The 25,143-nt window shown below is 38.7% G+C and overlaps 1 protein-coding gene across 7 annotated transcripts in view; it reads right to left on the bottom strand.

Annotated features, from left to right (window-relative positions):
• Window positions 1–8,949: 8,949 nt before the first annotated feature.
• Window positions 8,950–25,143, bottom strand: part of LOC121950463 (transcription factor SOX-6-like) — a 138,475-nt gene continuing 122,281 nt past the window's right edge. For 5 of the 7 annotated variants that reach the window (XM_042496470.2, XM_088080223.1, XM_088080224.1 and 2 more), the window contains 5 exons: window positions 20,918–21,026; window positions 20,741–20,770; window positions 18,059–18,229; window positions 15,555–15,768; window positions 8,950–11,998 (listed from right to left, as the gene is read on the bottom strand). In XM_042496470.2, coding sequence (XP_042352404.1) covers window positions 11,653–11,998; window positions 15,555–15,768; window positions 18,059–18,229; window positions 20,741–20,770; window positions 20,918–21,026 — 870 coding nt within the window. In that variant the 3' untranslated portion in view covers window positions 8,950–11,652. The remainder of the gene's footprint in view (window positions 11,999–15,554; window positions 15,769–18,058; window positions 18,230–20,740; window positions 20,771–20,917; window positions 21,027–25,143) is intronic. The other 2 variants (XR_015777015.1, XM_042496471.2) reach the window with 2 other exon arrangements.

The raw sequence follows: 25,143 nt of genomic DNA on the forward strand, positions 1-25,143 counted from the left end.
GAAAATGTCAAAATTTGACATGTCCAAAAAACAGCTGAAAACCACTCAGCATAGCATGTAGAGTCATGTTATAGTACACAGTAATGAAAAAACTTCCAAAACGGCCTAAAACCCATAAAATAGCATGTTGAAAAATGACCAAAAAAGCAAGGCTATAGTATGGCGAAAATGTCAAAATTTGACATGTCCAAAATCAGCTGAAAACCACTTAGCATGGCATGTAGAGTCATGTTATAGTACATAGTAATGAAAAAAATTCCAAAAACGGCCTAAAAACCCATAAAATAGCATGTTGAAAAAATGACCAAAAAGCAAGGCTATAGTATGGCGAAAATGTCAAAATTTGACATGTCCAAAAACAGCTGAAAACCACTTAGCATAGCATGTAGAGTCATGTTATAGTACACAGTAATGAAAAAACTTCCAAAACGGCGCAAAAACCCATAAAATAGCATGTCGAAAAAATGACCAAAAAAGCAAGGCTATAGTATGGCGAAAATGTCAAAATTTGACATGTCCAAAAAACAGCTGAAAACCACTTAGCATAGCATGTAGAGTCATGTTATAGTACACAGTAATGAAAAAACTTCCAAAAACGGCCAAAAAACCCATAAAATAGCATGTTGAAAAAATGACCAAAAAAGCAAGGCTATAGTATGGCGAAAATGTCAAAATTTGACATGTCCAAAATCAGCTGAAAACCACTTAGCATGGCATGTAGAGTCATGTTATAGTACACAGTAATGAAAAACTTCCAAAACGGCCTAAAACCCATAAAATAGCATGTTGAAAAATGACCAAAAAGCAAGGCTATAGTATGGCGAAAATGTCAAAATTTGACATGTCCAAAAAACAGCTGAAAACCACTTAGCATAGCATGTAGAGTCATGTTATAGTACACAGTAATGAAAAAACTTCCAAAAACGGCCTAAAAACCCATAAAATAGCATGTTGAAAAAATTAACAAAAAAGCAAGGCTATAGTATGGCGAAAATGTCAAAATTTGACATGTCCAAAAAACAGCTGAAAACCACTTAGCATAGCATGTAGAGTCATGTTATATTAGACAGTAATGAAAAAAACTCCAAAAACGGCCCAAAAACCCATAAAATAGCATGTTGAAAAAATGACCAAAAAAGCAAGGCTATAGTATGGCGAAAATGTCAAAATTTGACATGTCCAAAAAACAGCTGAAAACCACTTAGCATAGCATGTAGAGTCATGTTATAGTACACAGTAATGAAAAAACTTCCAAAAACGGCGCAAAAACCCATTAAATAGCATGTTGAAAAAATGACCAAAAAAGCAAGGCTATAGTATGGCGAAAATGTCAAAATTTGACATGTCCAAAACACAGCTGAAAACCACTTAGCATAGCATGTAGAGTCATGTTATAGTACACAGTAATGAAAAAACCTCCAAAAACGGCGCAAAAACCCATTAAATAGCATGTTGAAAAAAATGACCAAAAAAGCAAGGCTATAGTATGGCGAAAATGTCAAAATTTGACATGTCCAAAAAACAGCTGAAAACCACTTAGCATAGCATGTAGAGTCATGTTATAGTACACAGTAATGAAAAAACTTCCAAAACGGCCTAAAACCCCATAAAATAGCATGTTGAAGAAATGACCAAAGAAGCAAGGCTATAGTATGGCGAAAATGTCAAAATTTGACATGTCCAAAAAACAGCTGAAAACCACTTAGCATAGCATGTAGAGTCATGTTATAGTACACAGTAATGAAAAAACTTCCAAAAACGGCCTAAAAACCCATAAAATAGCATGTTGAAAAAATGACCAAAAAAGCAAGGCTATAGTATGGCGAAAATGTCAAAATTTGACATGTCCAAAAAACAGCTGAAAACCACTTAGCATAGCATGTAGAGTCATGTTATAGTACACAGTAATGAAAAAACTTCCAAAAACGGCCTAAAAACCCATAAAATAGCATGTTGAAAAATGACCAAAAAGCAAGGCTATAGAATGGCGAAAATGTCAAAATTTGACATGTCCAAAATCAGCTGAAAACCACTTAGCATGGCATGTAGAGTCATGTTATAGTACATAGTAATGAAAAAAATTCCAAAAACGGCCTAAAAACCCATAAAATAGCATGTTGAAAAAATGACCAAAAAAGCAAGGCTATAGTATGGCGAAAATGTCAAAATTTGACATGTCCAAAAAACAGCTGAAAACCACTTAGCATAGCATGTAGAGTCATGTTATAGTACACAGTAATGAAAAAACTCCAAAACGGCCTAAAACCCCATAAAGAAGCATGGTGAAAGAATGACCAAAGAAGCAAGGCTATAGTATGGCGAAAATGTCAAAATTTGACATGTCCAAAAAACAGCTGAAAACCACTTAGCATAGCATGTAGAGTCATGTTATATTAGACAGTAATGAAAAAACTTCCAAAAACGGCGCAAAAACCCATTAAATAGCATGTTGAAAAAATGACCAAAAAAGCAAGGCTATAGTATGGCGAAAATGTCAAAATTTGACATGTCCAAAAAACAGCTGAAAACCACTTAGCATAGCATGTAGAGTCATGTTATAGTACACAGTAATGAAAAAAAACTCCAAAAACGCCAGAAAAACCCAAAAATTAGCATGTTGAAAAAATAACCGAAGAAGCAAGGCTATAGTATGGCGAAAATGTCAAAATTTGACATGTCCAAAAAACAGCTGAAAACCACTTAGCATAGCATGTAGAGTCATGTTATAGTACACAGTAATGAAAAAACCTCCAAAACGCCTAAAAACCCATTAAATAGCATGTTGAAAAATGACCAAAAAAGCAAGGCTATAGTATGGCGAAAATGTCAAAATTTGACATGTCCAAAAAACAGCTGAAAACCACTCAGCATAGCATGTAGAGTCATGTTATAGTACACAGTAATGAAAAACCTCCAAAAACGGCCAAAAAACCCATAAAATAGCATGTTGAAAAAATGACCAAAAAAGCAAGGCTATAGTATGGCGAAAATGTCAAAATTTGACATGTCCAAAATCAGCTGAAAACCACTTAGCATGGCATGTAGAGTCATGTTATAGTACACAGTAATGAAAAAACCTCCAAAAACGGCGCAAAAACCCATAAAATAGCATGTTGAAAAAATGACCAAAAAAGCAAGGCTATAGTATGGCGAAAATGTCAAAATTTGACATGTCCAAAAAACAGCTGAAAACCACTTAGCATAGCATGTAGAGTCATGTTATAGTACACAGTAATGAAAAAACCTCCAAAACGGCCTAAAACCCATAAAATAGCACGTTGAAAAAATGAACAAAAAAGCAAGGCTATAGTATGGCGAAAATGTCAAAATTTGACATGTCCAAAAAACAGCTGAAAACCACTTAGCATAGCATGTAGAGTCATGTTATAGTACACAGTAATGAAAAAACTTCCAAAAACGGCCTAAAAACCCATAAAATAGCTTGTTGAAAAAATGACCAAAAAAGGCAAGGCTATAGTATGGCGAAAATGTCAAAATTTGACATGTCCAAAAAACAGCTGAAAACCACTTAGCATAGCATGTAGAGTCATGTTATAGTACACAGTAATGAAAAAACTTCCAAAAACGGCCTAAAAACCCATAAAATAGCATGTTGAAAAAATGACCAAAAAAGCAAGGCTATAGTATGGCGAAAATGTCAAAATTTGACATGTCCAAAATCAGCTGAAAACCACTTAGCATGGCATGTAGAGTCATGTTATAGTACATAGTAATGAAAAAACTCCAAAACGGCCCGAAAACCCATAAAATAGCAAGTTGAAAAAAATGAACAAAAAGGCAAGGCTATAGTATGGCGAAAATGTCAAAATTTGACATGTCCAAAAAACAGCTGAAAACCACTTAGCATGGCATGTAGAGTCATGTTATAGTACACAGTAATGAAAAAACCTCCAAAAACGGCGCAAAAACCCATTAAATAGCATGTTGAAAAAAATGACCCAAAAAGCAAGGCTATAGTATGGCGAAAATGTCAAAATTTGACATGTCCAAAAAACAGCTGAAAACCACTTAGCATAGCATGTAGAGTCATGTTATAGTACACAGTAATGAAAAAACCTCCAAAAACGGCGCAAAAACCCATAAAATAGCATGTTGAAAAAATGACCAAAAAAGCAAGGCTATAGTATGGCGAAAATGTCAAAATTTGACATGTCCAAAAAACAGCTGAAAACCACTTAGCATGGCATGTAGAGTCATGTTATAGTACATAGTAATGAAAAAAATTCCAAAAAGCAGCCTAAAACCCATAAAATAGCATGTTGAAAAATGACCAAAAAAGCAAGGCTATAGTATGGCGAAAATGTCAAAATTTGACATGTCCAAAAACAGCTGAAAACCACTTAGCATAGCATGTAGAGTCATGTTATAGTACACAGTAATGAAAAAACTCCAAAAAGCGGCCTAAAACCCATAAAATAGCATGTTGAAAAATGACCAAAAAGCAAGGCTATAGTATGGCGAAAATGTCAAAATTTGACATGTCCAAAAAACAGCTGAAAACCACTTAGCATAGCATGTAGAGTCATGTTATAGTACACAGTAATGAAAAAACTTCCAAAAACGGCCTAAAAACCCATAAAATAGCATGTTGAAAAAATGACCAAAAAAGCAAGGCTATAGTATGGCGAAAATGTCAAAATTTGACATGTCCAAAAAACAGCTGAAAACCACTTAGCATAGCATGTAGAGTCATGTTATAGTACACAGTAATGAAAAAACCTCCAAAAACGGCCTAAAAACCCATAAAATAGCATGTTGAAAAAATGACCAAAAAAGCAAGGCTATAGTATGGCGAAAATGTCAAAATTTGACATGTCCAAAAAACAGCTGAAAACCACTTAGCATAGCATGTAGAGTCATGTTATATTAGACAGTAATGAAAAACTTCCAAAAACGGCCTAAAAACCCATAAAATAGCATGTTGAAAAATGACCAAAAAGCAAGGCTATAGTATGGCGAAAATGTCAAAATTTGACATGTCCAAAAACAGCTGAAAACCACTTAGCATAGCATGTAGAGTCATGTTATAGTACACAGTAATGAAAAAACCTCCAAAAACGGCCTAAAAACCCATAAAATAGCATGTTGAAAAAATGACCAAAAAGCAAGGCTATAGTATGGCGAAAATGTCAAAATTTGACATGTCCAAAAAACAGCTGAAAACCACTTAGCATAGCATGTAGAGTCATGTTATAGTACACAGTAATGAAAAAACTTCCAAAAACGGCCTAAAAACCCATAAAATAGCATGTTGAAAAAATGACCAAAAAAGCAAGGCTATAGTATGGCGAAAATGTCAAAATTTGACATGTCCAAAATCAGCTGAAAACCACTTAGCATGGCATGTAGAGTCATGTTATAGTACATAGTAATGAAAAAAATTCCAAAACGGCCTAAAACCCATTAAATAGCATGTTGAAAAAATGACCAAAAAGCAAGGCTATAGTATGGCGAAAATGTCAAAATTTGACATGTCCAAAATCAGCTGAAAACCACTTAGCATGGCATGTAGAGTCATGTTATAGTACACAGTAATGAAAAAACCTCCAAAAAGCGGCCTAAAACCCATAAAATAGCATGTTGAAAAAATGACCAAAAAAGCAAGGCTATAGTATGGCGAAAATGTCAAAATTTGACATGTCCAAAAACAGCTGAAAACCACTTAGCATAGCATGTAGAGTCATGTTATAGTACACAGTAATGAAAAACCTCCAAAACGGCCTAAAAACCCATAAAATAGCATGTTGAAAAAATGACCAAAGAAGCAAGGCTATAGTATGGCGAAAATGTCAAAATTTGACATGTCCAAAAAACAGCTGAAAACCACTTAGCATAGCATGTAGAGTCATGTTATAGTACACAGTAATGAAAAAACTTCCAAAAACGGCCTAAAAACCCATAAAATAGCATGTTGAAAAAATGACCAAAAAAGCAAGGCTATAGTATGGCGAAAATGTCAAAATTTGACATGTCCAAAAAACAGCTGAAAACCACTTAGCATAGCATGTAGAGTCATGTTATAGTACACAGTAATGAAAAAACCTCCAAAACGGCCTAAAAACCCATAAAATAGCATGTTGAAAAATGACCAAAAAGCAAGGCTATAGTATGGCGAAAATGTCAAAATTTGACATGTCCAAAAAACAGCTGAAAACCACTTAGCATAGCATGTAGAGTCATGTTATAGTACACAGTAATGAAAAAACTCCAAAACGGCCTAAAAACCCATTAAATAGCATGTTGAAAAAATGACCAAAAAAGCAAGGCTATAGTATGGCAAAAATGTCAAAATTTGACATGTCCAAAAAACAGCTGAAAACCACTCAGCATAGCATGTAGAGTCATGTTATAGTACACAGTAATGAAAAAACTTCCAAAAACGGCCTAAAAACCCATTAAATAGCATGTTGAAAAAATGACCAAAAAAGCAAGGCTATAGTATGGCGAAAATGTCAAAATTTGACATGTCCAAAAAACAGCTGAAAACCACTCAGCATAGCATGTAGAGTCATGTTATAGTACACAGTAATGAAAAAACTTCCAAAAACGGCCTAAAAACCCATTAAATAGCATGTTGAAAAAATGACCAAAAAGCAAGGCTATAGTATGGCGAAAATGTCAAAATTTGACATGTCCAAAAACAGCTGAAAACCACTCAGCATAGCATGTAGAGTCATGTTATAGTACACAGTAATGAAAAAACTTCCAAAAACGGCCTAAAAACCCATTAAATAGCATGTTGAAAAAATGACCAAAAAAGCAAGGCTATAGTATGGCGAAAATGTCAAAATTTGACATGTCCAAAAAACAGCTGAAAACCACTTAGCATAGCATGTAGAGTCATGTTATAGTACACAGTAATGAAAAAACCTCCAAAAACGGCGCAAAAACCCATTAAATAGCATGTTGAAAAAAATTTACAAAAAAGCAAGGCTATAGTATGGCGAAAATGTCAAAATTTGACATGTCCAAAAAACTGCTGAAAACCACTTAGCAAAGCATGTAGAGTCATGTTATAGTACACAGTGTTGAAAAAACATCCCAAAATGGCGCAAAAACTCAAAAATTAGCAAGACATCCGGCTTGTGTACAAAAGTAGCATCTTCAGATGTGAAAAAGCACAAAACAAGCAAAATTATACTTAACTTACCTCATTAGTGTGGGGGATGGCGGCATGGCATGTCCTCCTCTTGCTTATCACAGTGACCAGCATGTTTTTTTTCTTAATAACCAGAAAATGATGTTATCTCAACAAAATGGGCATCGTTTTTACAAGATAACGAGATAAATTAATCCGTTATCATAAGAAAACAAGTTCTGTTTTCCCGAAATAACGAGAAAAATACGTCGTTATCACGAGAAAACAGCTGCAAATATGTCGTTATGATGAGAAAACAGAGGAAATAAAAAAGAAGAAGAAGACAGTCCTTTTATTGCTTCCATACAAAATAGCACCAAAAATTGATCCTATAGTATGTCAACCAAAATAGCATGACAAAGTCATACTATGGTAGGCTATGTCAACCAAAATAGCATAAAAAAATCACAAACCCCAGTTTGATTTGTTTTCATGCTATTTGGATACAGAACTTTAGTATGAATTTTCCACGAATAGTTCATACAATGACTTTTTATTTTTACTCTAATTCACACTATATACTATATTATGACTTTTTTAAGGCTATTTCGGACAACTTGGTATAGCCTGCCTTTGTATTGCCATTCTGGATGACATGCTACAGTATGAGCTTTACTTTTTCAGATGGCATGTTAGGGGACATTTTTATGGCATACTATAGTAAGGCATTTCTGCATAGTATGACGCTTTTATACCTTACCCTATTATGACCTTTTCATACCATACTATGCTATGCTAATTTTTTTTATTGCCTGCGACACTATGACATTTTTATGGCATATCATACAATGACTTTTTTCTGCCATATTACACTATTAAGGTTTTATACCATGCTATACTATGACGTTTTTATTTTGTTTGTTTGTTTGTTTTTGGGTTTTTTTGCATACTATAGTGTGACGATTGTTGTAGTTGAAGTTGTTGAAGTTTGTAGTGAATGTATCAATCTATGAAATTATGACTATGAACTGAAATGCATACACTTTCCTCTGTTTAAGCACTGAGGGCCTCATATATGCACAGCTGTGCACACACAGAAACAATCTGTCAACTTGAAAACAGCTAATGTTCATCCTGCAGAGAGGAAAAAGGAAATGTAAATTATGATTTTTTTTAACGAGATTAGCATGGCAACAACACAAGTATGATTTCAAACACCCCTCCCAACTAAATGCTAAATCACGTGCACATGCACGCACGCACACGCGCACAAGTGCACACAAAGGAGTGTGTGACAAACTTGCCGGCGCGCCTCGCAGGGTGACGCTACAGTTGATTTGGGAATTACAATTAGATTTATGATGTGGCTGCATATGGCTGAGCCCTCTGTTTCTCTCTCTACAGCCAACACTGGGATTGGCTGCAGCAAGCACCGGCGCCGAGGCGTATACACCACAGCACAGTCAGGATGTGTGGTGTTACCTCACACACACACACACACACGCACACACGCACACACACACAATGGAACAATAGGCCACATATACTGTAATGGGCCACCAAAATATAAAGACCAAGTGGAATAGCTTGACTTTTGAAACAGAAAGCCTTGTGTTGGAAATTATTAGATGCCTGGAAAGTCAGAGTGCTATTTGGCGTAATGGAAATAAAAATTCATGCAGCACTACCTGTAACTTGTGCACAGTCCTTTCACATGCACAACACAATAGGTGTGAATGCTTTTCTGTAAATGTACAGTTCTGTAAAATATACAATATACTTATTCTTCTACAAAAGTCAAAGAAATACTTTAAAAGCAATGATGAAGTAACAGATTTGTAAGGAAAATCCCAAGTCTTAAACTTGTATTTATTTATTTATTTTTGATTGTCTTTCTCACCAAGTTGTACTGACACTTTTTAGAGCCAAAGCTGGCTAATAAATACAATGAAATGTTAAAACGCACAATTTAATTTCAAATACAATACTCATCACAAAATGTATGTGACCAGGAAACTTATGTCCCGCTTCTGCAGGTCACAACAGACAAGAGCATGAGGTTTTAAAAGATCAGAGGTGGCGTGACCCCACGAGAGCTGCGGCAGCAAAACTTGCTTCGATAAATGAAATGCTTCTAATGAAATGGCATTTTACTTGTGCCTGGCATGTACGAGGCTTCCTATAGAGTCCAAACGTGACTTTTGACTGTTCTAATTTATCATGTTGAAAATCAAACAACAACTTCACATTAGTCAATACTTTAAAAAACATAGAATTTATATCCAGTGCTTAGGATGCGTATGACACTAACAGAAATGTCTATGCATGAGGCTTTTTGTTTACTGTGATGCAAGCAAAAACCAATGTTCAGTCCCAGCTTGTGAAGCTTTTCCAAGTAAAAACTGCCAGATATGGTCAGAAATAGGAAGTCAGAAGATGTGTGAAACGGCTAACAGCTAAACAAAGTGCCCAGAAACCACCAGAGCGCCCCGATGTTGAAAGTAATCAAAATGCAGTGTAGTGAAAAGCGACAAAAAACAAAACAAAACAAAACAAAACATGTCTTCGGAGAAAGAATGTGACATTGGAGTAAAAGAGAGGAAAAAGTGTGCACACCCAGCATGGTGCTGACCACTGGGCCACACCAAGACGAAAGAGGAACATCTCAGTTCAGACTGTGGAAATTTTTTGCTCTGACTGGTGTTTGACTGAGAAGCAGATTGAGAACTATGCACCTTTTTTACCTCCATTCTTCTCTTAATAATTTACGTCAAAATATACATGCAATGTAGAAAAAGGTACCCTTTTTGAAATAACAGACCTCTTATTTTGCAACTATATAAATTCTTTTTTTTAAAACACAAGTTTGGTGTATCTCTCCCATGTGATGCTGAGAAGACATTTACAAATATTGGCTAATAAAAATAGTAACATTTTGTACACTTTTGTACCAATTCAAAACACGATTCAAAATACAGTGAAGGGATCCAGAATATTAGAATACCTTTTCCTACAGTAGGGTAATTCTGGGGCTGCTCATCCCCTTTCCTCTGATGCTGAATGAACAGAGAACTCTTTAAAGTCTAAGTGTCTCAGCAGAAATTAAGCCAGAAAAACTCCTATATCTTTGGCCAGGTTGAAAGGGACAGACTCAAATGTCAAAGATTGGCATTTGGTTTCACCCTACTGCACTAACATCACAATGTGCTGATGTTTTGCCTCAAGGAACTATGGGCAATGTGGTTCATCAAAGCACCAAAGCAGTGGAACTGAAGAACAAACTCGTCTCACTACATCTTTAATCTGGAGGGGCTGCCACAGATCGAAGTGTGTGTGTGTCTTTGACTGAGCGAGTGTGATGAAAACCTCCCTGAGCTCTGCCTGTGATTGGGCCAGGAGGGGAGCCAGCAATTATCGAGTAGAAACTCATCTCATCTGATAGAAAAAGCTGATTGTATAAGACTTTTTTGCAGCATTGGAAGTTAAGACTACAACATCCCGAGTAAATGTGAATGTAGGTTTGGCACATTACAAAGTAAATCTGTACAATGCCTGGGTACTTGCTTACTTACCTACCTTAATAATAATAATAATAATAATAATAATAATAATAATAATAATAATAATAATAATAATAATAATAATAATAATAATAATAATAATAATAATAATAATAATGTGATATAAGGGATTTAACTCCCTTTATTTCATTGAAAGTCTGAAAAGTCCTACCACTCTTTTGTATGAAAACAAAAACAAAAAACAAAAACAAACAAAAAAAAACACATTCACAAGCTGGCACATCATACCTGAGCTGGGATATAAAAAAAAATGTAATGTAAGCAGTTTGTCAGAAAACAAGATGTAGATGCACTGTATTCGTAAGAAACAAAAGTAAGACTATAAGATTACAATAGCTAGGATTTATATTAAAACTTTTTCAAATTTCAAGTTCCGACAGTCCAGAGTTTGTACAGGCAGTGACCTGTCAGGAAAAAGAAAAAAAACAGTAAGAAAAGAACAAAAAGGAAACAAAAACACAAAAAAGTAAATACATATTGATAAAAACTAAATCACTCCTTACACATTTAAGACCAAATAGCTGTTGAAGACCTTTTCCTGATGCTTCAAAATCCATGCATGCTCTTTACAAACCACACAGCAATGTGTTCGTCGCTCATTTGTCCTTTGTCCCACTCTCTCATTTTCTCTTGCTCTCTCTCCTCTATCACTCCTGATAAGATTGTCAAAGTGTAGGAAACTGAAGTTCATTGTCAGTTGGATGTCTGAATGTCTGTTCGGGTTGTTTGCTCGAGTCACATTTGTTTCTGTCAGCCGTCGTCTTCAAACGGACATCAATGGAGTTACTGTCCAAGAACTTTTTGAGCATGTCTGCTGAGTCTGAATCCTGTCTGGGCATGCTCAGTGCATGATGAAACATGTCCTGAAAGTTTGCCTGAAGGTCTCTTTAATAAACTGTGTTTTTAAAAAGTGTCTCTGAGTATAACAGGAGTTCTGTTTTTCTCTTTCTACAACTGACATCCTGAGCGTGCTCAGTTGGCACTGACGGCCTCCTGTGTCTCGTGGTCGCTGCTATAGTCTGACTTGGGCTCATCCTCAAAGTCCTCGTACATGTCCATGTCATCATCACCATTGGTGGGGTCGCTGGGCAGATCCAAAGCTCCCACCCCACTGCCATTGCTGCCTCCACCACCAGGCTCGGACTTCATCCCATACGTGCTCTGGATGACTGGGATGGCAGGTTCAGGGCTTGCGGAGTTGCTGGAGCAGTCTGAGGTCAAGTGTGGGGATGGTGTGGCTGTTGTTGCCATGGTTATGGCACCCGGGTAAACGCCGACTCCACCTGGGCTGTTGCCAAGAGGCATCGGTGGTTGAGGGCTGAGAAACAAGAAAGAATAGAAAAAACAAGGAAAAAACAATAGGGTATGAAGCAGAACTTTATTACTGGGATTGGATTTGGTTGGACAGAGGCTCAATCACTATTTTATTCAGCTTTAAAGCATTATTTTATGATACTCTTTGTAGTGCCTTGTCGTTTTAAGTAAGCATTTTTACCTAGTTTTTGTTTCTTAGTAATCGAATCTTTTGATTTTTTAAGTACATGACTGATATTACGAGTCCTTGGCTGCCACTAGCCTAGCCTGGTTTGATTTTAGCCGGATAGCTAGACTGGCCACTGTAGCTTTACGGTGGATTTTAGACCTTCTGGACTTAAATCATGCCAGTTTTGCCTGATGAGGACACTGTGCCTGTCCAGAAAGCAAACAAGAAGATTGCTAATCCTTAAAGAGGATACTCAACGGCTTTCATGTGAGCTGGGGAAGGACACTCCACTGTCGAGCTTCAGCCACCAAGCAGTCCAAAAGGATCGCCGATTTCAGTGCTGACCTACAGGACTCTGTTCTGTGGGACTTGGCATTACTAAGGCACCTGGTGGGCATATCTGGGATGGCATTAGAGTGGTTCTCCTCCTATCTTTCAGATAGAACCATGTCAGTCTCTGTTAGGGAATTTCTGTCAGACTCTGCTACTTTGTCATGTGGGATTCCTCAGGGATTGGTTTTGGGGCCCATTTTATTTTTTCTGTATATGTTGCCTCTTGTACAGATAATCAGTGAGTTCAGCAACATCTTTTATCATCTGTACGCTGACAACATCCAGTTGTATTTTTCATATAAACCTGATGAGGTCCACAAACTGTTTATATCGGAAAACTATTTAATTGCCATCAGGAGCTGGATGGAAAATTATTTTCGGCAGTTAAATGCAGATAACACAGAAGTATTGATTATTGCCCCTGACATCCTCCAGTCAACAATCAAACATAACATAACCTTGGTACCCTATCAACTTCATGTCAATCTAGTCTGCGTGATCTTGGTGTATTTTTTGATCATTCGATGAGTTTTGATACATTAGGACACTGACCCAATCTTGCTTTTTTCATCTCAGGAACATAGCCAAACTTAAGTCTGTAGTATCAAGAAACGACATGGAGATGCTAATACATGCATGTATCTCATCATGCTAAGACTACTGCAATTCTTCTTACCCAATCCAATAAATGGTCACATATTACTCCAGTTCTAGCTTCATTGCACTGGCTTCCTGATAAGTACAGAATCAATTTCAAAAATCCTGCTGCTCACTTTAAGAGCCCTACATGGCCAGGCCGCACAATATATACAGTAAGTGACCTGGTATTTCCATACACTACTAAGCAAGCTCTTAGATCCACCTCTCTGGGTCTTCTAAGTGATCCTAGAACACATTTCGAGACTCAGGGAGATCTGTCTTTCTAAGTGGCAGTCCCCAAACTTTGGAATAGTCTACCAGCAAGTTTGAGGTCAGTGGACTCTGTAGTCTTTTAAAAAGCAGTTAAAACCTTCTTGCCCAGACAGGCATTTGAGCAACATACAGTGTTTTAATCCTGTGCTTTTATCTACTCTCACTTTGTCTTTTATCTTGGTTTGATTTTGACATATTTGCTTTTATTTTTTGTGTTTGTGGAGCACTTTGTGACTGGTGTCTGTGAAAGGTGCTATATAAATAAATTTTCCTTGCAGCAGATAACATTGATATACAGGGGCACACCGTCAGCAGAGGCAAACCAGGCAGATCCTTTGAACAAACTGCTTTGTACAAAACATTGATTCTGAGGCCACAAAAGTTAAACAGCAACACTTTTCATCTGGTCGGGCATGTCTTAACACAGAGTTCTCACTGCCAGCTCACGGCAGCATCAGCTAAATAACCTGTTAAGATATAAATGGAATGAGGGTAAACGCACATCACTCAAACAGACCCTCTGGCTCCTCAAATGAGCCACATCAAGCAGGAAAATTGCTGTCACTTTTCTCACCTAACAGTTTTCCCTCCTCTGTCTTCTGAAACAATTACCACCATATGCTCTGACAGACTCATTTTCACATTAAACACTTTAAAACAACACTGGTTTAGTTCTATGGAATGTGCCAGAAACTCGTTGTGTACTGGCTCCCAGTAGCTATTTGATTTAGCTTTGATTGAAAGACCAGGCTCAGAGAATCATAAGCGTTTTTCTGCATTTACTTGACCACACACAGTAAATGTGGCATTCAGCCCGTGACGTCTGCCTGGCTCTAGTTCCTTCTCAAACATCTGCTTACATTTCATATTCCACTATGTCTGTCTGTGTCCAATTTCACTGCCCGCAAGCGCCCAGCATTGTCCTAATTTAATAAATGACAAGCTATTAAAAATCGCTCCTATTCAAAGCCGTGGCCTCTGGTAAATCCATCTCAAGTACAGGCCACTGTGATGGCTTTAAACACATTCATGGCTGGTTCCTATTAAGACAATGCCACTGTTTTTCCCCTCTCTGCACCGACTACACTAAATATAATGCTCTTCAGCAAATGTTTAAAAGGTTTTGCAGATACAACCAGAAGGCTCCAAGAAGAAACCTTTCATGAATGGTCCATAAACCTCGGTAGTCACCCCACAAACCTCTGGTGAGTGTATTTCTTTTATATTCATACTGTGACACAAGTGCTACGAAAAAACATAATCAAAAAATAAAACCTGACTGATATGCCCCCAGAATGTCTTCATGAATAACATTAAATTTTAAATAAATACCCACACTGAGGCTGAGGTGGCAAGTATGATGGGATGTTTAAACTAAAAGCATGCAGCTGCAACAGAAAATTAGTCAGTGTTAGAGAGACAGAAAGCATATGCATGATCCAAGGCTTGTGATGGAAAAAAAATGTGTGGAACAAGCTATTTCTTTGAAATGATACCTCGTAGTAAAAAAAAAATCATGCTATAGAGGTTGATTGCAAACTGTATATGAGACATTGTGCATTCATCATATCACCCAGGGGGAACTTACCGTTGACAGAAAGCAAACTGATGTTTAGGGTGAACCTTTCTGTTGACACCACTGACTGTATGAAAATGATGGATGTAGCCACTGTGACAACAACCATTGGCTTTTGGACTCTGGTTTTGAAAACTCAAAGTTGGCATTTTGGCTGTCACCATCTTGGATTTTTGGAGGCAGAAGTGACCAAAATAATGCATAATATAATTTGATGTAGTATACTGTATATAAAACAACTGTAACACTGCCGTTAAAAAAAGGAAAATACAATTCTTACAATATTACGATATCCTCACTCTAAGATGATATCTAGTCTCAAAAGATGATGTCAATAATAATTTGTTGCCCAGCCCTACTACGAAGACCATAAAAGTTTTTGTACCATGTTATAAACATGTTTATTTCTAATGTTAAGTTGGCCATTTTGACACGGGTGTCTATGGGGATTGACTCATTCTAGGAGCCAGCCTCTAGTGGCCTTTAGAGGAACTGCAGTTTTTAGCACTTGTGTACTGACTTTATTTTTTAGGTGCGGACGTTGCCATTTGGACTGACACTGGCACTCACCCAACAAAGAACTGCCTCATCTCCTGACGCCGTGACCGCATCATCTGCTTGTACTCTCCGATGCGCAGCTTCTTGCCGTCAATGATGCAGGTTCTCTTGGGCCGCGGTTTGTACTTGTAGTTGGGATATTTCTCCAAATGGATCTTGCTCAGGCGGGCCTGCTCCTCATAGTATGGCTGCTTCTCCTGATTGGTCATGGATTTCCAGCGAGAGCCTAGAGAAAATGATTGAGATTTATTGTTGTCTTTTGTTTTCCTTTGCCCTAAGTTTCACTTAGCTTTGTCATAATACATATCTCCTCACACATCTCTCTCTGTATACATCTTGAATGTATACAGGATTTTCTTAAAAACAATGTATAGTCTCACACAAAAGTAACCTATTTTTTGCTATGTTACAGATGTTTGTGGATGCAGCACACAGTTGAGGTCAGTACTTTATGAGAAGGTAATGACCAAGCTCCAGACCGAAAACAACATATATCTAAGTGGAAGCTACAGAATTTGCGATAATCATTTTTACTGACTATACTATTTACAAACAGATACCAACAAATCATGTGTAGCACTCTTTTAAAAATTCAGCATTACAGAGTTTATGGAGAGACACAATAGGAATTTTAGGAAGTGACAAAACTTTAATTTCCTTACCTTTAAGGATTTAAGAGACTGATGAAAAAGGTTTTGACATGCTTTTATAAATTGTTTCAGTAATAGTGTTTGAACACATAGTATGTGATCAAATTTATGTAATGAGCACTGAATCAGTGATCAAATGATGCTAACATACTGTCACCTCAGCTGCACATTACATCAATCATTTAACAGGGTCACAGAGCCTTGGTTTATACATAAAAACGTCAGCGTTTCTGGTGGTTTCCTAAGGTTGCATGTTGTCATGTGAACAGACAACATCAAGTATTTTAGCGAGGAGGCTGTTTAAAATCAGGAGTGGATTACACTCTGCTCCCTCTTGGCTCAGGAAGAATGATACATTGTGTACTTTTTATTTTCCCCGGTAAGAGGACCTTCTGAACAAGTGGACAGGGCCATTACTGCAGGAACGCAGCACATCTGCGAAGCACTCTGACAACTGACTATACACACTCTGCCTCGCTTCTCTGTTTATCAAGGTTTATCACAAACTAGTCTTGTGCTTTTGTTACACAGGAAACAGAAAGGAGCTTTTTCAAGCCTGCCACCCACTCCCCAAAGTCCAGCTGTGTTATTACTTTGGAGAGGCATGCATTGTACACATATAGTCATACACACATACACAGTTGTGTATTACTGGAAAACAATTTTTGATGATTCCTACAAACTGGATTTTACTATTTGCATTTGACTGTAATAATATTTTAATACAATAATTTCACAATAATAATTCATTATAATACGGGAACATTACCCAACTAGATTTTGGTGAGATTTTTTTTTTTTATAAGAATGATACATCATATAAATGCAGGAAGCATGCCATCAAACACAAAATGCCTCTTCATCAGAGCCCATGTTAATCTCAGAGTCAGCAACACAGACCCACCACAGAAAAAGTGATTTGTTAATGTTGCTCAGGAAGAGAATTTACATCCAGCAACCCTGGAGCTCACTACGGCCCTGCATCGGACAGTGGAGGTCTTCAGAACATTTCGCAAACAACCTCTATGCTCAGCACCGCGTGAATGGCTATCTGTGTCGAGGCGGTTAGTATCAACATGGCCACTTTATAACTGAATGCATCCATCACACCAGTCAGACTGACACAGTGGAGCTCTGTGTGTGAAGTGTTCCAGGTTTAAAAGCACACTAGTCCTTCTTATAGTCCGCAGCCTGCTGGTAATATACCCTGTGAACTGTAGAGTACAGAGGTACAGGACTGAAGATCATCAACTGACAAATGTGCTTATTGAACAAGATAGTGGAGGGAGGCAATAACACTTCTGTAGCGACAAAGTTTTTTTTTCTGAAAAATGAAAAAGTTGTTTCAAATGGATTTAAGCACAGATTTTATATCATCTAAAAAGGGATGAGTTTGCTGGGATAGGAAACTGATTATAGAGTTCATAGTACAGGTGTGGCAAGAGCAGCCCAGAATATACTTACAGAACAGAAAGTCTGGAGGAAAATGGGGATAAATATGCTGCAATTATCTGCCCATAATTGATGACAAAAGGTACATTTGGAAAATTCTATTTTCATCAGAGTGTTTGTATCATCGATTTTTTAAAATTCTGCTTTCTCCTATTTTTGAATATTTATCACAAACACCAATACGCTTTTTGGGGGAAAAATAAAATGTAATAACAAGTCAAGAGAAGGCAGACATCTCTACAGCCAATATCTCCAACACTCTGCAGCTCACACCAAAACAACACTGATAAATAGCACAACAGGTAAGAGGAATAATATGCTTTTTTGATTTTAGGTGTGAACTGTCCCTTTAATGCTGGTAGTTTAGGTTAAGTGTTGAACACCCTCTGTCAAGATGAAATCCCAAAATCTCACCAAGGATCTTGCTGATGTTGGAGTTGTGCATGTCGGGAAAGGTCTGCAGGATCTTCCTCCTCTCGTCTTTGGCCCACACCATGAAGGCGTTCATGGGCCTCTTGATGTGGGGCTCAGCACTGTTCCTTCCCCGCGCCTCCCTGAACACTCGCGCCTCTGTGATGTTACTCCCTGTGTGACACAAAGGAATGATATTTTCTGAATGCCCATCATTGACACTTTTATCTTACATACTGTCACGCTTGAAATGCAGGCTACTGCTCTGATATAGACGAGTCCTTCCTGCTTGTTTCGTCACTGCTTCATCCGTGGGAGAGGATGTATAACAAAAGTATAACAAAATGTCTGATGGGGGTCCTGCTGGGATGCCCTCAACATGCTCACACAAACACACATGAAGTATACACACCATCGTCAGTTTGCTTCCGCTCGATAGTATCTCAGTGTCTATGCTCCTGTGTTTACTCCTCTGATGCTAAACTAAACCACAATGAGCCTCCCTCAACTCCTCATTGCCTGTAAACAGTGGTGTTTTATGAGTTACAGGTGGGCTGGGAGAAAGAAAAAAAGATTTTAACACCAAGTCAAATCCTCACACTACATTCACAGAAGGTATTTTAAGCAACAGTATCTGCCAACTACATACAACACACAGTACGTGAAGTTTTGCTTATATTCATTACAAATTTTGAGAACTATTTTTCCAGTAAACTTCACTGGCTATTAAAGGGATAGCTCAGATCTTTTTGAAATATGACTTAGTTACCTAGTTTCGAGAAGCCATTAATGGCCTCGGTTCCCCATTTATGCTCTTGTTAAAGCCACCAGACTCCATTAACAAAAACAAATTTTAGCTTACAAGAGAGCTGCTGGTCTACTGCTGCCTCAATCAGTTGGTTAGTTTGTGTGTATGCCTGGTTTTTGCCGAATCCAAACTAACTTTTTAAATGCCAAAGTCACACAATAACACAATAAAAGTAATTGATTGAGATAGTGGTAGAGCAGCAGCTCCTGTGTTTAGTGAGCAAAAAGCAATGTTTTTGTCAATAGAGTCTTGCTTTGAAAGGAGCGACATAACAGCCTTAGTTCCCTGTTGGAAATCGCTGTCTGACGGCAAGGTAAAGCTTTGAAAATTTTCTAAATGTAACATACACTTAAAGTGATGCTCTTTTAGGTGGCTAACATCAATGAGAGATGAAGTACCTGAAAGCCATACTCTGGTAGACGTTAAAGTCACTTATTAAAATATTACTTGAGTATTTTTGTCTGGAGCGCGGAGCGGAGCACTTTTGATAAAAAGCTGGAGCATCACCTTATCTTTCGCTCCATCCCACCACAATTTCGCTCCGCATATTAAAAAGTAAGCTGAGAAGTCATACATACAGGTGTACTATTCCTGTAAAAGTAACAGATGAAAGTGCTTTCGCACAAGACATTGTTTCAGTCGGAAAAGATTCAATCTGGAATCGCATTTGCCAAAGGTACAAAAGTTTACTGAAAAACTGGACATGCAATGGCATGTGATTTGGATTGTGACTGACAGCAACATGATAAAAGCATTTAACCTCCTCCCTGGCAGTGAGGAAGAGGAAAGTGAGGTGACCGCGGGTGCCAGAAGCAGTGGCAGTGCTGAACATGAGGAAGAGGAGGATGAGGGACCACCTGCGCTCTCACAAGTCAAACAAGCTAAAATTAAAATACAAGGCAGATGTTTTTATTTTCTTCTTCTGGATCAAGTGCTGAGCGATTTGAGTGGAGCGGGTGAAATCTGATTGAAGGGTGGAGCAATAATTAGCGAAGCGGCCTGCATCTCCTCTGAGCGGGCGAGTGGGCAGAACGTACAACTCCGTGCGCTCCACTCCGCTCACATGCTCTGCCTCCGGTTTTCATATTTAGGAAATGTAACAGATTAAGTTAAAGTTTACAAAATTATAAAAACTCAAAGGAAAATACCATAAAATATTGTTACATTACACTGCGGGCTAAAATACCTATGTTGCTGACCCTTCCAGCTCAGAGCATTACTTAGCTTTAGTGTGTTTGATGTGCTGACTGGTATTTACTGTACTACACTACTGGTAACTCATACAATCCCACTAGAAAAACATCTGAACTATCCCTTTAACGGACTTGTTGCCTGTCATTGCATGCTTTTGTTTGCATACTTGTACTGGGTGGGATTTCATGTCACAAACACTCATTGTGGAAAAAAAGGCAGATTCAGCCACTTGACATGTATTTGCAGTAATAATACGAGCGTCATTTTTTTACAGAGTGTATAATGTTAACATATAACACTCTATTTAGCTGTTTTGGGGTGTCCTTAAATGTTGCTTCCTTAGGAGCACAATAAACATTTGTATTCTCTGAATACCTGCATGTTCTGGCTTTCTGGGAGATGCATTCTTCTTTATGGTGGATTCTCTGAGATGGCAGACCACCAGAAGTAGGGCCTCTTTTGTGTGGGGCCCACAGAGTTAAGGGTCACTGGTATCAATTTAGTTAGAACAGGATGTGACTGCTTCTGAGACTCTGCTTCTGAGAAACAGCTACTCGTTCCTTTCAGCCCCTCTAGCCCTTCACTTTATCTCGTCTTTCGTGCATCTGCATACATTTCTAAAATAAGATTATAGCAACCCAAAATGAGCAGTCAGAAAAGAAAGCAAAACAAATGTAACAAACCATGAGAGGAGTGGTTGAAGAAGAGGAAACCTGTAAGAAGAATAAGTTTGTGAAGATTGCCAGACATACAGGGCATAGTAATTCTAAGAGCTATATTGTAGGCAACTAGCTCTGAAAGAGGAACTTATTCCTCTTTCAAAACTGAAGAAGCCCTTTTGGCACAGAAAATGTGCTTACCATCCAGATCTTCTGGTCTCGTCAGGTCAATGACTCGATGGACCATCTTCCCAGCATCGTCCCCGAGCTTCCCCAGGTGCTGGCCCAGTGTCTCATAGTGCAGTCGCTCCTGCAACATGAGAAGAAAAATAAAACACTATTCAAAACAAGCTGCAAATAATCAGGATTCGGCTGCAGCATTTGCTGAAGTTTGAGAAATGTGACGCAAGCTGCCAAAATGCTTCTAAGTTTTAAATTCCAATTTAGTCCATATTATTTAACATCTGGATCATGTCCCTGTCTATGCCTGGCATCTTATAAATTGGGTCACTAGGGATGACTTTCATGGTAATGACAATAAAACTAATTGCAGGGTTGAGTTAGCAAAGCGGGAAGTCCAGCACAGCCCCCAAAAATGGGGCACTACTTTTTTTTTTAATTTACAGTACATTTGAGGGAAATGAGTCATGATGTTGGTTATGCGATAAACTAACAGACTAGTCATAGCCCCTTCAGGGTCATGCTAATCAACAGTGTCTTCCCCAAACTCCCACCACCATGCACTCTCTCTGATTCTTCTCTCTGCTGCCACTCCACTGCTGAGACAAATAACGTCTACAAGCAGCCTGCCTTGGGGCCTTCCACCTAAAATTACCCCACCACGCTCCCAAACTGTGGTGGAAAACATCGAACCCTCTGCACAGCTACCACACATCTACACTCCTCCTCTCCTCTCTTCTGCCTCCCTTCCTCTCGGCTCTCCTTCTTTTTCTGGTGACAGAGGAATTTTGTTTGACGCAAGGAATGGTTGCCGGGTGAAGTCATGCCGCGGTAGCCGCTGGCAGAGTTGGTGGAACTTAGGGGCCGGCGTGTGTGTGTGTGTGTGTGTGTGTGTGTGTGTGTGTGTGTGTGTGTGTGTGTGTGTGTGTGTGTGTGTGTGTTTATAGATGAGGAGTCGGCGCGGGCCAATGTCAGCACTACGGCAGGGCTGTAATCAGGCCCACCACAGAACATGTGCCTGGGCAGTGCCATGCTCACCGCAGGAAGCAACTGCCTAACAAAGGACTAAAGAAAAGAGAGAAAGGAGGAGAGACAGAGGGAGATAGAGGGAGCAAAAGGAGTGGAAAACTAGACCAGAGACAAGAATAAGTGCTCAAAGTTCTTCTTAAGCTTGTACTGCTAAACAATAGCTTGGCGAAAGCAGCGATTGCACATGATGATGCTTTTGGACCTCTGGGAGTTTAAGTTTAGTGCTCCTAAGATTTAAAGTTAACATAGATTAAATTTATCATTCTTAAAATGGTGCTATACATGACTGCTTTGCGATACTTTTCTTAGTTCTGCTACAGAGTATAATTCATAAACATCTTAAGTAGTTAGAGACGTACAAATGTGGCTGGTAAATGGGAGGAGACTGATGGAAAACTAATGCACAGTAGAGTTAGGGTTTTGGAAAATGGACCAGGACAGCATCAATAGAGGTAGACTGATCCAAAATACAGATTAACAGCAGACCTGGGTCATAATTTGCAAATATTCCCTGTGGTTGGTCTACTTTTGGTCTACTTGAAAGTTCTTGTGGCAAATGCAATAAGGAGCTGTCTTTGCTTTGTTTAGTCAAGATTGAAATAGGTTTGGCCGGTGCGCCTGCTGGTTTGATACTGGACTGCTGCCTCTTGGAGCAGCATTATAAGACTTTTTTTCCTCTTTTATGAGACTCCATTTGTATTGTGCTGGATTGTGCTTCTCTAAATGCTTTTGTCTTCATCACAGAGGGTTAAAAACCAGTCAATGTCAGAGGTTCTGGGGTCTTGATGTTGAGGCAATTACGGTGAAGAGGGAGCACATGTTTCAGGAAAACCTTTTATCTGAATGGCTTTGAGACTGTAAAATCCACCCATCACACGCTCCATATGACATTAACGCTGGTCTGAATTGGAGCAAAGAGTAGAGTAGCACTTGATTGCAAAGCAGGCAAGTTGACGAACCACGGACTAAATTAATTAAACACAATGAGGTACAGTCAATGATGAATTAAACCAAGTGGAAGATTTAGCTTGACAACTAATTAAAAATATCAAGTATAATGACAAAAACTGGAGGAAGTAAGAGCACAACATTCACTTTAAAAACTAAAACAAGCACAACAGAAACAAATCACAACTGTGGATTTTAACACTGATGTTTTGACTACGCCTGTAGTCCAATATTGCTGCTGAATGTATATTTCTAAATTTAAGAGACACCCGACTCTTTTTGTTCCGCCTGGTCTCTCCTCTTCTTGGCGTGTGTGTTGCCTGGGTAACCTTCCAAACATGACTGTTTTTTTTTTTTTTAATCCGCACCGTATTGAGCTCATTACCACAGTTACAACTCGCCCACCGCCAGCACGGCCTGCCTCCAGCTGACCCGCAACCGTTTACTGTCTCCTCCCGGACCAATCAAGTTTGGCAACCTCCTCCATCCCCCTCCCGGCGTTCCCTCTCTCTTCCTATTTTCTTCATCTTTCTCGCTCTCTTTCCTTTTTCAGACTTGTGCCGATAGAGCTGTCAGTCAGCCCCGTTCAGTTTCTTCCCCACTCCTCCCCTCCTTCTCCCTTTCACCATTCCTCCTATTCATAGCCCTTAACACCCCGCCACCACCCCTTGAGGCTCCAACCCCAAAGAAGTAGACACTCAACAGTCTATTTGCAGGTGCCAGACTCAGCTTTGTAGTGTACATTATTATAATGTATATCATTCAGGCTTCAAATACGGCAACACTACGGTGACCTTTAATCAAGACTTGGAAGCGTCTGAGCTGTCGGTGCACCAGGCGTACTTTCTACAAAGCCCAAACTCACTCAAACTAACCCAGCAGAGCCAATATAAACTTTTATACAACCATTTCCTCCCTCATCGCCTTCCTGAAGACTTACTCCGCTCTACCAACAGCATGCTGACCAACTTTATTCGACAGGCTACAGACAAAATACATCTTTCTTTTCTTGATAATGGATGTCATTAAATTACGCACCCTAAAATTTAGAGATCTGGTAAGTAAGAAATGTGCATATTCAAGAAATAGAGGATGAGGGCGCTACTGGATGCTTTGTCGAAAACTCTGAAGGTTAAAACAATTTGATTAACAAGTACAAAATGATATGGTTGATAAACAGTATGGTAAGAACAATAAAAATATGTCAGAACTTCTGCTCACTCCTGATGCCGCTTCTGATGGCAAATTAATTTTGTATTAAAGGGTAGCCGTATAAGCCCTAGTTTCAATCTTTACTTTTTTGCTCAGTGAAACTTTGTCTTAAGATTCATTTCTTTCTTTTTGTTGTATGAAGGTATCTGGCTTATTTCTTACAGATCCAAATCAATATTTGTTTAAGACACCAAGACAGACACCAAAAACATCCACGTCCCCATCATTCAATGTTTGCAGTTTAGAATCAGCTGTGGAGTGATCGCTTGCAAACCCAGAATTATTTAGAAGAAAAAAATTGTGTGCTCGTTCTTTTTTGGCCTGTAGATTTACCTGCACTCCGTCTGCCATCACCCACCATGTTCACCTCCTCTGGAAACAGGAAAACTAGTCCCTCGTGGTTCAAAGGGGTGTGTAATTTCTCTATCATATTGCATGTAAACTTTACCAAGCTCCTGTGCACAGCTGTCACACTTTTTAGAAAACGTACCATGCAGACTTTTACGTGTTCTTGCTTTATATTCAACTGAATTAGAGCTTGGGTGACCAATCTACCAGAAACACATGGTTGATTTTGGTGTTTTCATCCAAAACATGTCAGCTGAGTGATGTGCCAATCTCCAAAAAAACTTGGTGTTTTCCTTTAAGTGGGTTTGGGGAGTGTTTTGTGGCTGTTTAGATGAAAAAAAAAAAGGTTCAAGCTTTTATGCACGCACGCACACACACACGTAAACATACATGCACACACCCACACAGTCATACACAGTGGCTATTTCAGTGAGCTTTGGCAGCCGCAGGCCAGCTGGAAGCAACGTAAGCGTAAGGTGATACTCAACAATGCCACTAACTGGCCAGGCCATGCGTCTGTACACCAGCTATAATGACATTAACATGGCCAAGGCCAGCGCAGAGCCAGGACACACACACACACACACACACAAAGGAGCACAGGATCACTTTCAGCTCTCAGGGAAATGTCTATGTCGTCTATGCTTAAAATGAATGCTGTGTGACAAAAATACACAAACAGAAAGCGAAATCAACACAAACACACACAC

This window comes from Plectropomus leopardus, chromosome 7 (assembly GCF_026936395.1).
Source record: "Plectropomus leopardus strain MGB_pleo_1.0 chromosome 7, ASM2693639v1, whole genome shotgun sequence".
NCBI lineage: Eukaryota > Metazoa > Chordata > Actinopteri > Perciformes > Serranidae > Plectropomus > Plectropomus leopardus.